At 36.0% G+C, this 13,674-nt stretch overlaps 2 protein-coding genes across 3 annotated transcripts; one reads left to right on the top strand and one right to left on the bottom strand.

Annotated features, from left to right (window-relative positions):
• Window positions 1-212: 212 nt before the first annotated feature.
• Window positions 213-2,749, bottom strand: LOC129724705 (elongin-C). 2 transcript variants are annotated; one of them, XM_055679827.1, is made up of 3 exons: window positions 2,589-2,749; window positions 2,180-2,408; window positions 213-1,329 (listed from the first exon to the last, which is right to left on the bottom strand). In XM_055679827.1, exons 2-3 carry the CDS (start codon window positions 2,383-2,385, stop codon window positions 1,188-1,190), a joined length of 348 nt encoding a protein of 115 aa, XP_055535802.1. In that variant the 5' UTR covers window positions 2,386-2,408; window positions 2,589-2,749; the 3' UTR covers window positions 213-1,187. The 2 variants fall into 2 exon arrangements, with proteins under 2 accessions (XP_055535802.1, XP_055535803.1); XM_055679828.1 differs by having other exon boundaries at window positions 2,180-2,497; window positions 2,589-2,746.
• Window positions 2,750-7,823: 5,074 nt separating this feature from the next.
• Window positions 7,824-12,732, top strand: LOC129721597 (septin-2). Its single transcript, XM_055674351.1, has 4 exons — window positions 7,824-7,940; window positions 11,217-11,474; window positions 11,533-12,333; window positions 12,395-12,732. The coding sequence occupies exons 1-4, from the start codon at window positions 7,911-7,913 to the stop codon at window positions 12,560-12,562; spliced, it is 1,257 nt and encodes a 418-aa protein (XP_055530326.1). The 5' UTR covers window positions 7,824-7,910; the 3' UTR covers window positions 12,563-12,732.
• Window positions 12,733-13,674: the final 942 nt, after the last annotated feature.

Here is a 13,674-nt window from a genome sequence, read left to right on the forward strand (position 1 = left end):
CTAGTGTTAGATAAATAAGGTTGTTCGAGCTAGAAGCGCACTTCCACTCATCTTTTTAATCTGAGATGATTTGATGTGAGACTACGTTAAAAAAAACAGTTCATTTTCGTAGCGATTCGAGACTCTACGAAAAAGTAAAATTGCAGAATGTTACAAAAGCTTAATACAAAAAATCTTTTTTGTTCTATCTATAACAGGAAAAAACACTGATATCCATGTCCGCATTGTATTTATTACTGCTATGTACTCACTTGTGTACATTTCACACCGCAACTCAGTACAATAAGCTGCAAAAATTGTGTTTCCTATTACATTAGTTCCACTCCATTGTAATTATTCTTTCCTATCATATTAACAAACTAATTGATTAAGACATATTAAAGAAGTAGGAGTGCAATCTTGCAGTCAATGTTTAGGCACACATCGAAAAATGACATGTACGCTCATTTGAGAAATAGCTATATAGGGTTGAGTTATTTTGGATTTTTTTTATTAAATTTTGTATTTTATGATTTTAGAAAATTTTCATCTTTAGTCTATATCAAAATAATCGCTCACAATTAGCGTCTGTGTATCAAGCAACCTGAAACTGAAACCAACGCATAACGAATAAATTACAATACTTATAATCCTAAGACTTTAAATATGCACAAGTTCCCTCTTGGATGTGTCACGATTTGAATTATCTGAATACACGAACTTTCAAATTTCGCAACATCCTGGTGATTATGGTTAACAGCAAAGCTTTAAAATTCTACAAAGCAAAATATATGAATAGTTCCAATTGACTTTTGAAGAAAGTTTAATGTTTTGAAGAGTTAGAAAACTAAACGTACAAAAAATGTTTTCGCACAAATATATCAAAAAATTTAATTACTTCTGAAATCAACATCGAAAACTATCGAAGAATCTTTCATTAGAAAAAAAATCATTTACATGATTGCCAAACCAGAAAGCAATTTTGACCAGAATTCAAAAAAGACGAACGAAAGTTTTCGTAAATTGTTAATAACCTTTTTTTTTGTAGTGTACTAACATCAAGAGCACAATTTTCGAGTTCAGTTGTTTCGATTACAATAGATATCATCAGCTGATCTTTATATTTCACCATTCATTCGTCGACGTTTACACGCTTTTGAGGGCCTATGTGTTCCCGTTTAGTACGAAATCGCACACGGGTAATATTTCTAGCAATCTAAGAAGTTAGCAGCCATTAGAAGTTCCAGCGCAATTTCCGGAGCGATCGGGAATTCTGGGATCTCCGTCGAACTGTTAGTATAGCGTACCTTGTACGTGAAGTACATGCAAACCTTTTCCAAAACATGTGAGCTGAAATAAAAATATCGATGAGTCGAACAAGTTGCTTATTTGTATCTTTGTATTTTCTCCAGAATTTATTTTATATTTTCAATAATTTACACTGAACATTTTTGAAATATCATATTTTATCGCGTTAATAATTTGTAATGGTGGAGAGAGCCACGATAATAACGAACATAGAAAACTAAACCACATAAAACTGTTCGGGCTTAATATTGAATTTTGATATGTGTTTTACAATCGTATGAAGAACAATGCTCATATCGAAATGATTGGGATCTGCCGCTGGAAGCGTAAATGCCAAATGTACTATGGAGTCCAATAACACATGTGACACTCATGTTTTCAGTGGCAGTAGAGAAAGTGCCCACGAACAGAGGCACTAAACCTGATTGGCTAATTATTCTCACTTCAATTACTGATTGAAACTATCTATAGCAGTATTATGCGCCAAAATGTATAAATATAAATAGAAATAAATTGCGTTTGTAATACGACTAGCGATAGGTTTGTTTTCCTTAATTAACAATTTATAAACATTGATAATAATCTATGTGGCCTAATCAACAACGAAAAAGATTAAATGTTATCCTCTCAGACGTTTATGTTTAATACCGCATATAGATAAGACACAACTAACGTTATAAAAGCAATCAGATTCCAAAGTTCACCTGATCAATTTAATGGAACACGTTGGTAACAATACGATGAGAAAAAAAACAACATAATCTAGTCGAACGCGGCAAGTGATAAGAGTCGCCTATTAACGGAAAGATGTTTAATTACATAATAAAAGTGATGATGATCCAAAATGTCACACACAGATGCGAGTATATGCCGGTCACAGGGTTACACTTACGGTATTTCTCTGAAATTGACCTCGTTCGCTTCGTTTTCCGCGAACTGACCGGGCCCGGACAACATCGCCTTGATTGTTCCCGAGGTGAGCGCATGTTCCCGTTTCACTATGAATTCATGACCATCTGATGAGATTAGTTTCACGTACATTGCGTCCGGTCCCTCGCAGCCACCGTAGATACGTTCCATACCAGTACGTTCCTCCATCGTTCAATAATAAACAACGGTATCTGAAATTTGCTCGAGCCGGTTATTTGACCTGTCCAACTTTACCTTACTGCTGCAGTCTATCTTCTCAAATACCAGCCAGATTGACACACTGATCAAGATGTGATGACAATTCATTTTCATCAATGTTATTATCTCACAAGGTAAAATAGGATTTTTTATAGTTTATAACAGAAATTTACCTTAAGAATAATTCAGCAAAGAGTAATCACGATTTCTGAAGGAACCGTACGCAAAAATGCACAAATTTAATATAAATTTCGTCAGAAACTATTCGGAAAACACACGCACCTTTCAAATTGTCAACTTTTTTCGAAACAATCGCGATTCGCGACGACCAACAAGATAGGCGATAATAAGGTGAAAAAAATCATCGGATTTTGAAATTTCTTGTCGGACTGGCAACACAAGTTAAATGAATGTTTCGAAAAAGATTTCGAACACAGACTACACTGAAACAAACAACTGGATATTTTACTGATATCTCGGGTATAAAATACACTGAATTCTGTTTTTACCAACCCGGTGGCATCACTGACGTTTACGTACAACATAAGTGAAGCCAGCATTAGCTGGATACATTGCATACATTGTCGGTGTTCAGCTGCAGTGTGTTTATGTGTTGTTTTCGGGTGATGTATTTATTGCACATAACGTCGAGTGCTTTGCTTGATGAAACAAAAAATGAATGCGTTGCATTATTATAGAATGTACACTTTTATTCTTGCGGATTTCCAACGGCGGTGTTTCTTGCAGGCGGCTGACATCGCGCGATGATTTAGGGATTAACATCTTAAAGTATGTGTAAATGAAATAGTATATCAACGCTACCTTCAAACATTAACAAAGTTAAGCTAAGCTTTTATTAAAATGAATAAATTGATTCGAGCGCATAATTCTGTACAACATATATAATGCTCCGTTCGTCATGCTTACACTGCTGTGTGAACAAACCTTCAAAAACCTAGATGAGACTAGCGCCACTGTCTTTCACGGCAGCTTCAAGAAACAAGGCCAATGCCACCGGGTTGGTGTTTACGCGACTTTTTTACGTGATTTTAGGTTACACGATTTTTTTTACGCGATTTTCATGAAATTACGCGATTTTTTTTAACGCGATTTTCTTGAAATTACGCGATATGCGACATGGAAAATATTGTTTATGAGCCAAGATGTAACACACACACATACATACACATACACACATTTACACATACATACACACATATAAACTGTGTGTATGTATCTTTTTAAATAATAAAATCACATAAAATCTTTTTCACACGATTTGCTCCAAACTACGCGATTTTTTTTACGCGATTTGCGCGCACGCATCAATCGCGTAAAAAAAGATTCCAGTGTAAATAATGGGCATCTTTAGCTGAAACTTACAGCTGATTTTTTTATTCCTTGTGGGCTTAGATCGGATCGTCACATACATAGGACATACGTACACTCAAAATATTTTTCACATTATTGTTACGTGAAATTTCCTGTACTTATTCATTTTCTGTCATTTTGCATAATTTATGCGACAAACATAACATCTACGGGAAAATCACATGCATACTATGTTTTTTCACGTAGTATCTACGTGAACTTGGCAACGTCAAACAGAATGTCATAGACCTTCCTATCTGCGCAAGTATTAGTGGTCGATTTCACTTATACAAGTTTTATTTTTGGTTGCAAATAATCAACACGCTGGTGGTAATAAAAATTTCCTCTTGCCCCCCCATCTATTTTTCCACTAAAACAAAATTTGTTAAAACAGGTAACTCTAATGAACTAGGATCCATAAGTTTAATATTTTTCGTACTTGAATATCAGCTGATTTCTTGATTGAAAACAAATCGATTTCATAAGGATACACGACTAAGCCTGTATTGGTGAGATCTGGCGTAGAAAGCTCTATAGAAGAAGTATCGCGTGAACTTTCTATGTGAAAATATACAGAAATCAAAATGGCGATGCTGTTGTCTCAGTCTCTGAAAATAAAATAGAATTTCTCGGCTGCTTGCAAAGAAATGACCTTTCGAAAAACCGAACAAATTTGACATCGAGTCTTGAGCTTACAGGTTTCACACATATCACATACATAAGACATACGTAACACTCAGGAAGAAATCTTCCAAAAAAGTTGGTACAAAATGAACTACTCGAATGATACCACGCTCAGAATAAAATCATAGTTTGAGTTGTTTTTTAAGCAGTGTACCTGCGCAGCCCTGCATTTGACTCGTTCCTACTCGAAAAATACTGCATTGATTTTGTAAATAACGTTTTGGCAGTTCCTTATGGATTTTCTTTGGGGCTCGATAAAGCCGAGAAAGAGATGATTCATTTTGTTCATTATTTGTCGAGCAGTTGGACAGGACGAGGTACGGATTACTATGAGGCAACGTGTACCAGAAAAAACGCCAGTGTTACGTATGTCTTATGTATGTGGCAATAAAAAAACCAGATTTCATCGTATGTCTCTTCATCATGCATTCAGCGTTAGAGGATCAATTACGTTGATCAGAGGAACCCTTGTGAGATTAAAAAAAAAACAAATGGGAATTTGACGAGATCTGGCTGAAAATTACAGTTATTTCAGATAAGTTAGGTATTGACCTGCGCTTGGCTAATTATGTGACGAGTAAGAGCAACGATGAATTCTTCGATCCGAAATGGAGGGAGAAGGATTTTGATTAAATAATATATAAACCAGTTATGAGTTCACTCATTGTCGGGATTGAAATAAGATTCGACAATTTGAAAATTGCCGAAGCAGTTGACAAATTTGAAATGCTCAACCCAGAGAGAATAAAACCATTTGTTAACATTTACGCTCCAAATTTTTTTAATTGAGAATCAAAAATGCGCGTTCAAGAAAACTATCTTGATCGCTTAAATCTGAAACAGATTGGGATTCGGAACTTATCCAGGATAACACCGACAGATAAAATATTTGTGTTCCCATGTTTTTTGACATTGTTCAAGTATTTAGCCAGCTCTGAAATTAATATTCAACTTTCTCATTCTAAGCTGCCAGAAATACTTTTCCAAATCTCTATAGAATGCTACAGATTTTGTTGATGATTCCCGTGAGCTCGACAAGTGCCGAGAGAAGCTTTTCAGCAATGCTACGATTGAAAGCGTGGCTTCGTACGGTCAGCACCTAGGATCTATTCTATAGAACCTAGCTATTCTTAAGGGGTAGTATCTACCAAAAAAAATTTTTCTTGTCATTTTTTTATTGGCTTAAATCATGCTCAAACTATCCTAGAATCAAAATCTACATCGCCCAAGTACAGATCTATACTCAAAATCTGTTTAAACCAATTTTTACCGAACAACTTTTATGCTTCAAAATAACATTTTTCGTTCATTTTGGCGATGCTCGTTTTTCGAGGCTTTTTAAACTATCAGAAGTTACTTATGACCGTTATAGTGATTCAAATTTGAAGTATAAAGGTCGCTGCATCACGTTTCGACCGTTATAGCGTCTCTACAGCACGTGTTTAGTCACAATTTCCCATTGTTTAGTCGATCAGCCATTCTCGTTGTGTACATTCTTTGTTTGAGTTTTTCTATACGTTTTAACTGTGAGTTATATTCAAAAGTGCTTAAATGTGAGTGACAAGTTTGAGTTTTGCGTGAGATCAGACGCCAACCGCGTCAAAGTCGCTGAGCATAGCATGTCTGATATCGCGAAAGAGGCTAAGCGCAGCCTTACATCAGATAACAAAAAAGAAGAAGAGGAAAATAAAGCCCAGGAATAACAACTTTACGGCGCAGGGATAACTGACTGAAGGTAAAAAAATTATCAAGGGGCTTTATTATTGCGATTTTTAAAATTCATAGCGTTTTGAAACTTTAAACGCGTTTTCTCAAAACCATGTTTTCAAAATCGGCAAGCAGTAGAGCTTAAAAAGTTTACATCCGATTGACTTGAAATTGTAACTGTAGCTTTTTCATTAGATTATCTAGTGAAGTACACACGATTTCAGCGATTGATTAACAACAACAAAAGTTATAAACAATTAAAGTCTCAAATGTCCTTTAAAAAAATCATGAAAAACCCTGTTTTTTTTAGCACTTGGTAGATATTACCCCTTAAGGCCGCGTTTGCGTTTGCGGCAATTTGACAAATTTGACACTTAGCCAATACATTTTCTGTTAAATTAACGTCAACGCAAACGTATCCATTGTGTTTGGTCCTTTAATATCGAATCAGCGCTGCTGAAAGATGTTGGCGTTGCGCCCATACAGCAGAAAAGTAAGATAACAAGCATTCGACAAAATTCGATCTTTTAAACTGAAGAAGCCGAATATAATACTGCCAAGAACTGATAAAACATCTTTGTACATTCTGCCATGAAAGAAATTTATTCAGGTTCATGGCATGACAGGGCAGAGATGCCAGATGTTTTTGAAAAATGTCTGCAACTGCTCGAAAAACCGGAAAAATGTGCTCGAAATCTGAAAAAAATCTATCCGTGATACAAAAAAATTTCGCTCGCGCAAGCAAAAGTCTGTGAAAATCTGTACACATTTTAAGAAAATCTGCGCAAATATAAGGAGACTCTGACAAAAATATGCAGAAACCATGAAAAAACTGCAAATATCAGCAAATCAATAAATATATGCACACGGACTCCAAAAATCTGCGTTTTGCAGACAAATCTGCACATTTGGTATCCCTGTGACAGGGGCTTGTCGTTCCAAGTATGATGACAGTTCTACAAGGTATGCTATTCACGTCGATGCATTAGTATTAGTGATCGTTATGAACTTTTTCCAATTTTGTATGAAATTTGAAATGATTTTGCATTTTAAACTAAACTTATAAAACATACTTTCCTGAAAAGTTATAGAAATGATGTTGAAACATGTTTTATTTGTGGGGAATACATAAACTTGCTGCGGTTTAGGTAAAATATGCTATTTTTCATCAATTTGCCGGTAACCTTTTTGCACTTTTCGTTTTTTTATTGTAGTCTAATAGCGCTTCTAAATTGAGTCGCTTATGTTTCATACAGTAACAAAAGTCATGAGCTATGACAATGACTAAGATTATGCTCCAACTATTAGAAATATAGCATTTTTATATATTTTATTTCGACATATTGTCGCAATTTTTCACACTAAATCTAAATTAATATCAATTTCTAGTGTGTTTCAACTGGAGATTCACTCTCCAATTAAAAAAACCAAATATAAAACAACATAAAACGAGAAATTTCCGAAAATGTTCCGAATTCCATACAAAAAACGAAAATTTTCATAACGAGATTTGTTTGTGTGCTTGGATAGATAAAAATGTGGCATACCTTGTAGAACTGTCATCATACTTGGCTTGTCGTTACGAGTAATTTTCGAAACAAATCTCGGATGAATGAATGTACTTCAAAGTTCATTTTGCCGTGGCAATTCATTTGGCGGCACTGTTCCTATTGGAAAGTCGCTTTAAAACTGCCGTCAGTCAAGATCGCTGATTCAGTCTCGAGTGATTCACTATGGCGGCCGCAGATGTTGAAGTGCAGAAGGTAAAGTTTTGTGATAAACCTGTAAGAAAAATTGATATTAACTGCGTTCGCACAGTGATGGCTTTATGCAAAAATGTGTTTTGTTAATATTGTTGTAAAAGTGCGTCAACGATTTTATACAATGTGTGAATTTTATGCCTAGTGAATATGGAAGGGCGTCGCTGTGAAAATTTCATAAAACGTCACGGGAATGCTATAGTTTGGTGTATTCCTGTTGGAATGCATTTGCTGGGAGGATTCTTGTATTTTATGTAGTGGGGTATATTTACTTAAGAAGATGTGTTTTCCTGTTTGCTCAAAGTGCACAACGTTGAAAGATTGAAGCCATAGCAAGAAACTTATGAAACGCTAAGCATACATGAAGAACAGTTGATCTTATTTAGTTCGTATCGTGTTACGCTCCATGAATCAGATTTGATTTGCATTCTATGGCGTATGTTTGATTTTATTTATAGCCAAGTTGCTGCATACATAATTACAGTTACTGTGAGGTTGAAGCGTTCTATGGGGTTTGCACTTTCCAGTATGTAGATAGTATTACCTTTTCCGATGTTCACCATTAACCCATTCATATAAAAAATAGGTCGTACGTGACATACCAGCGTTCTCCGGTACTGGTGCATTTCAAGGACCGCTTCCAAACTTAGTTGAGGGAAAGCAAAACAGTCCGATTTTGGGTACAGACTTTCGTTTGTGTTACTTTTCAATGTTAGTTTTTCTTTTATTATTTTTACATTATTCAAAATAAAGATTAAAAACCGACAGCTATACTCTCAGTGTAGAAAAACATTCGTTTGTTATTGTTCTGTTTTCTCCACAAGATTTGCAGAGAATGGTCGAATTTTGCCTATATACTTAATGGTAATGTACATAGGCAAAGATATAAAACTTAATGATTTTTCGGGCGAAGCAAAGGTAAACGAATGAACAGTTAGATTAACAAACAGATGGTTGATTGCAGATTGGCTAGATTTCGATCCATTTCGGAAGCTGATTCGTTCCAGCCTCTTGACTTCAATTCAGTGTTGTACAAGCATACTGAAGATTGAGTTCGGGGAGAGCGTTTTTAGTTAGTCTCAAGTTTGCATTAAACATATTGGCTTCTCTTATTAAATTAAACTAATCGAAGTGAGTAGCGAGTAATGCATCGTATGCAGCATGCGAGGGTAAGTGAAAGTAATGCTGTATTGAAAAAAAAAAACAGCAAACTCTAGATGCTACTTTCAACATCAATTCAAGTTTAGCAACTGTAGATAGTTGTGTTATTTCAACACTAGATGGTTTTTGCTATAGCTAAAACATTGCTTTGTTTTCGCTTATCTTAGAGAATTTCGAGAGAACTCGTGGTCAACTGTTATTGTACAAAACCGCTATGATTCTACTGACTAACAATATCTTCGAGTCGAGTACACGACTTATTATTTAAGTGTTTTTTAGTCAAAATACTGTTGCGTAAAATTTAAGCCTATCTGAAAAAGTTAAGCTTATGATGGAGAAAACTAAGGGAGAAATCTCATCATTGTCATTTCTTTGGGAAGGTCGCAGTTGTCTAAAAATTGACGCAGTTATTTAAAAATTAATTAAATTCATTTTAAAATGACTTCTTAATAACTTTATCCTTATGTAGTTTCTGATTGTCTTGCTTCCTGATTTTCTACTCACTTTTTTCACTTTTTATGTAATTTACGCTGTTAGTATTGAAAACACTTTTGAGAGTTTTCGCCGATTTTCATTAAACTGTGATTCTAAGTGGAAATGTATGAAGTCCATTATCAAAACGAGCTTTTTGTTAAATACCCCGAAAACCAAGTTTACACTAAGGTATTTTTAAAGTTTGCTAGATTCTTAATAGCAAATACACTGCCGTTCCAAGCTTAGTTGTCCCATGTTCTACACAAACCTTATGCACGCTGGGACAACTATGCTTGGAACGGCAGTATAATTATATTATAAAATGTCCCAGTTCACTTTTTGCAATTAGATCCAATACCTCGAACTAAACCTTGGAAAAAAGCTTTTTTCATATATATTTCGTGAGGATTTCGTGAGCACCTCAAGTCATCTTCAAGTAATGTTTGAGCTTGACAGTGAATGCCGAGCAGAAGGCAGCGAACGAAAACACCTCTGTTACTTTTCTTTGGCCTTTAAAAAAAGTTTTATTCGTAGAAATCCTTAAGAATTTTAATATGCAGTTTGAGTACTTTAAAAAGATATTATATATATATATATATATATATATATATAGAGCGTACGACCAAGATAACAAAGATTATTGTGTCAAAATCTTTTAACTTTCGCCATATTCGATATGCGTCATGCACAATTTAAACCTATAAATTTAGATTTACTTGTGAACATGTAGTCGTGAAGAAAAAAATCAATGATAAAATTTAAAAATGTCACAAAATGTCAAGCAAATAAATATAAAAATGTCACGATTTCCCAACAATCATCTAATGCTTCCTGAATCCAATCAATTGGCACCAGCACAGAGGGTTTATTGAACTCCTACCTTCTTGTTAAATGCCAATGTTGACACATTGTATACCTCCCATTAGGCCAAATAATGCAGCTGTGCGTAAACCAAATCGAAGAAAACAAAACAATTAGTATTCTGAAAGAGCACATAGCTAGGTAAAGCAACTTCTGAATTGTATAGATTTCTTCGCTCCCAATGTAGCAGCCTTTGAAGGTGTGCTTGTGAAAGTGATAACCGATATAAATGGCTTATGGTACATATCCAAACTTAGATAATAAAAAGTTGACATTGTCTCGCGGGATATAGCGGCTTACAGGCCGGTGGATTTTTATAGGTGAAACCATAAGTCAGGTACTCATTTGGTCACTGAATGAAACTAAATGGATTGTTTTGCTATTGGTACAAAGCAGGCAAAGTAGAATTACCGTCGGTTCGGTCAATGTACAAATTAGTATCGTTTGGTAACAACATTTTTTTTTTTTCGAACAAATTCGATCCATAAATAATGCATTTAGTGAATGTGTTCGTCTACCAAACGAAGCGGCACGCGATAAACAGACAACCGCCTAGGTCAGATAGACGATCCTAGTAAAACAACACGCAAGCACGTCTACGATTGATGTAGCAGTTGAGGTAAACATGCTTCGTAGTGGAACATCGTTTAACCGGGAGCTCGAAACAGCATGCAAAGCATAGCAGCGAAATTGCCACAGAATGAAGCATTTGATGCTTTGTGCAATTTACTTTGCTTACATTAACGAAACTATTTCTGTTTTTTTTTCGCTTCTTCTCAACAGAACGACCAAACGCGCAATCTGAAGCTGTCCGGTCATGTTGGGTTTGACAGTCTGCCGGATCAGCTGGTCAGCAAGAGCGTTCAGAATGGGTTCGTATTCAACATCCTGTGCATCGGAGAGACCGGTCTCGGCAAGTCCACCCTGATGGACTCGTTGTTCAATACGAATTTTGAATCGCAACCAAGTCCCCATTCATTGCCGAACGTTAAGCTAAAGGCGCACACATATGAACTGCAGGAAAGCATGGTTCGTCTAAAGGTATGTACATAAAAAAGTTTTTTAAAAAGAAACAATGACCGTCCTCTTTTTTTTACAGCTAACAATCTGCGACACTGTTGGTTATGGAGATCAAATCAACAAAGACGATTCTTTCAAAGCTGTTGTCGATTACATCGATCAACAGTTTGAAACATTTTTGCAAGAAGAATTGAAGATCAAGCGCTCACTGGCGACCTATCATGACAGCCGTACTCATATTTGTCTGTACTTTATCTGCCCTACCGGTCACGGTTTGAAATCGTTGGATTTGGTGTGCATGAAAAAGCTTGATTCGAAAGTGAATATCATTCCAATTATTGCCAAAGCAGACACTATTTCAAAGACGGAGTTGTCTAAATTCAAAGCAAAGATCAATGAAGAACTGCGTAACAATGGGGTTCAAATCTATCAGTTCCCGACCGATGACGAGTCAGTAGCGGAGATCAACGCAACTATGAACTCCCATATTCCGTTCGCCGTTGTGGGTAGTACTGATTTCGTTCGTGTTGGCAATAAGACTGTTCGTGCACGCCAATATCCATGGGGAACAGTGCAGGTGGAGAATGAAGCTCACTGTGACTTTGTGAAACTGCGGGAAATGCTGATTCGTACCAATATGGAGGATATGCGTGAAAAAACTCATACTAAACATTATGAATTGTACCGTCAGAAACGACTTGAGCAAATGGGTTTTACCGATGTCGATAGTGACAACAAACCCGTTTCCTTCCAACAAACATTCGAAGCCAAGCGAAGCAATCATCTCGCAGATCTACAGGCCAAGGAAGATGAGGTCCGGCAAATGTTCGTCGTTCGTGTCAAGGAAAAAGAAGCCGAGTTGAAAGATAGTGAGAAAGAGGTAGGTTTGAATCAGTTTGGTATTACATTTTAGATACCTACAATCCTAACCTTTGTTGCAGCTTCATGCTAAATTTGATAAACTAAAAAAGGATCACGCAGAAGAAAAGCGTAAACTGGAGGAATCTCGCAAGAAACTTGAGGAGGAGTTTGTAGAATTCAACCGACGCAAGTCGCAAATGGCTGCCTCCCATCACACACTCACTCTCGGCAAAAGTAAAAAGAAATGAAACTTGTAGATAGCAGGGAGGACAACGCCCTGAATGCGCATTCGACAAAACCGGTCGTTATCACAGCGTGCAACATTGCACATTATCAAACACAGAATAAAATGAAGGTAGGTTTTAGGAATGTCGTCTGCGCTTCTGCATGCAGCTAAATATAAATCGAAACCGCTTGATCATGACTGTTTAGACAGAAAGCCTAAGCTGAAAAATATTACTTTTCGCAGAATGCAACTGTTACCAAATGATTTGTTTTAAGTGAAAAAACATTGTATCGACTCTAAGTACAAAGTTTTCAAAACTTTAATCTAAAACATTTAAATAAGAACAGACGACTTTCACATTTGGACAGAAGAGTAAGTCGAAAATAGTAATTTTTATCTAGCAAAAATTGCGTATTTGAACTACAAAGCAGAGCCACAAATATTTGTTCCATCCTAAAACGCACAGTGCAGTCTCGTCACAGCCTCACTCGCCGAGTCAGGCAGGCGAAACTGTTTACTTGTGCGCCGAAAATATTGCTTGGCACTACGTAACCCTTCCACTCGCTTGAGCAGCAGCAGATTAATCGAATAAATTAACTACGTGACACAATAGGAGTAAAACATAAACCCATAATGACGCTTGACGACTATCTCACACCGCAATTTAACAGTTTCTTTGATTACGGTTTGTATAAAAATAAAGTTTTATCCACTTGGTTTTCAGCTTTCTGTCTAATTAACCAGTTTTTTATCAATCAATATTTTAAATTCCATGCTAGTATTCAAAAGCTAGGCATTTAAGTTTAGGGTTAGACATGACAAACCGGACTGCATTCCGTTATTTGAATATAGGCAAGCAAGAGCAACAGATTTCTAATTTGTTCATTTCTGTTTTGAGAGCGGACAGTTTTCTAGGTTTGTCTTATATATTTTTAAACTGCTATCCACAGTAGTAGTTCATCGACACAAGTTTTCCAATAATATATCTATAAACCCGATCCAAAAAAAAAAAATTCTTTATTTGAAGTAGAAAAATGAGAAAACAGCATTCCTATTTTTGGATAAGTAAGGTAGAGATCTCCCAGATGGTCTGGAGGTACGATGCAGACCTAACAAGCCAGTTGTCTGTCGTAG

Source organism: Wyeomyia smithii, chromosome 2, assembly GCF_029784165.1.
Source record: "Wyeomyia smithii strain HCP4-BCI-WySm-NY-G18 chromosome 2, ASM2978416v1, whole genome shotgun sequence".
Classification (NCBI taxonomy): Eukaryota; Metazoa; Arthropoda; class Insecta; order Diptera; family Culicidae; genus Wyeomyia; species Wyeomyia smithii.

What these genes read in the sequence shown, in the direction of transcription:
- LOC129724705 (XM_055679827.1), bottom strand. Translation starts at nt 2,385, where the DNA reads ATGGAGGAACGTACTGGTATGGAACGTATCTACGGTGGCTGCGAGGGA. An exon ending in GTCAATTTCAGAGAAATACC is followed by an intron (nt 1,330 to 2,179) that starts GTAAGTGTAACC and finishes TTTTTATTTCAG; the next exon opens with CTCACATGTTTTGGAAAAGG.
- LOC129721597 (XM_055674351.1), top strand. Translation starts at nt 7,911, where the DNA reads ATGGCGGCCGCAGATGTTGAAGTGCAGAAG. An exon ending in CAGATGTTGAAGTGCAGAAG is followed by an intron (nt 7,941 to 11,216) that starts GTAAAGTTTTGT and finishes TCTTCTCAACAG; the next exon opens with AACGACCAAACGCGCAATCT. An exon ending in TGAAAGATAGTGAGAAAGAG is followed by an intron (nt 12,334 to 12,394) that starts GTAGGTTTGAAT and finishes CCTTTGTTGCAG; the next exon opens with CTTCATGCTAAATTTGATAA.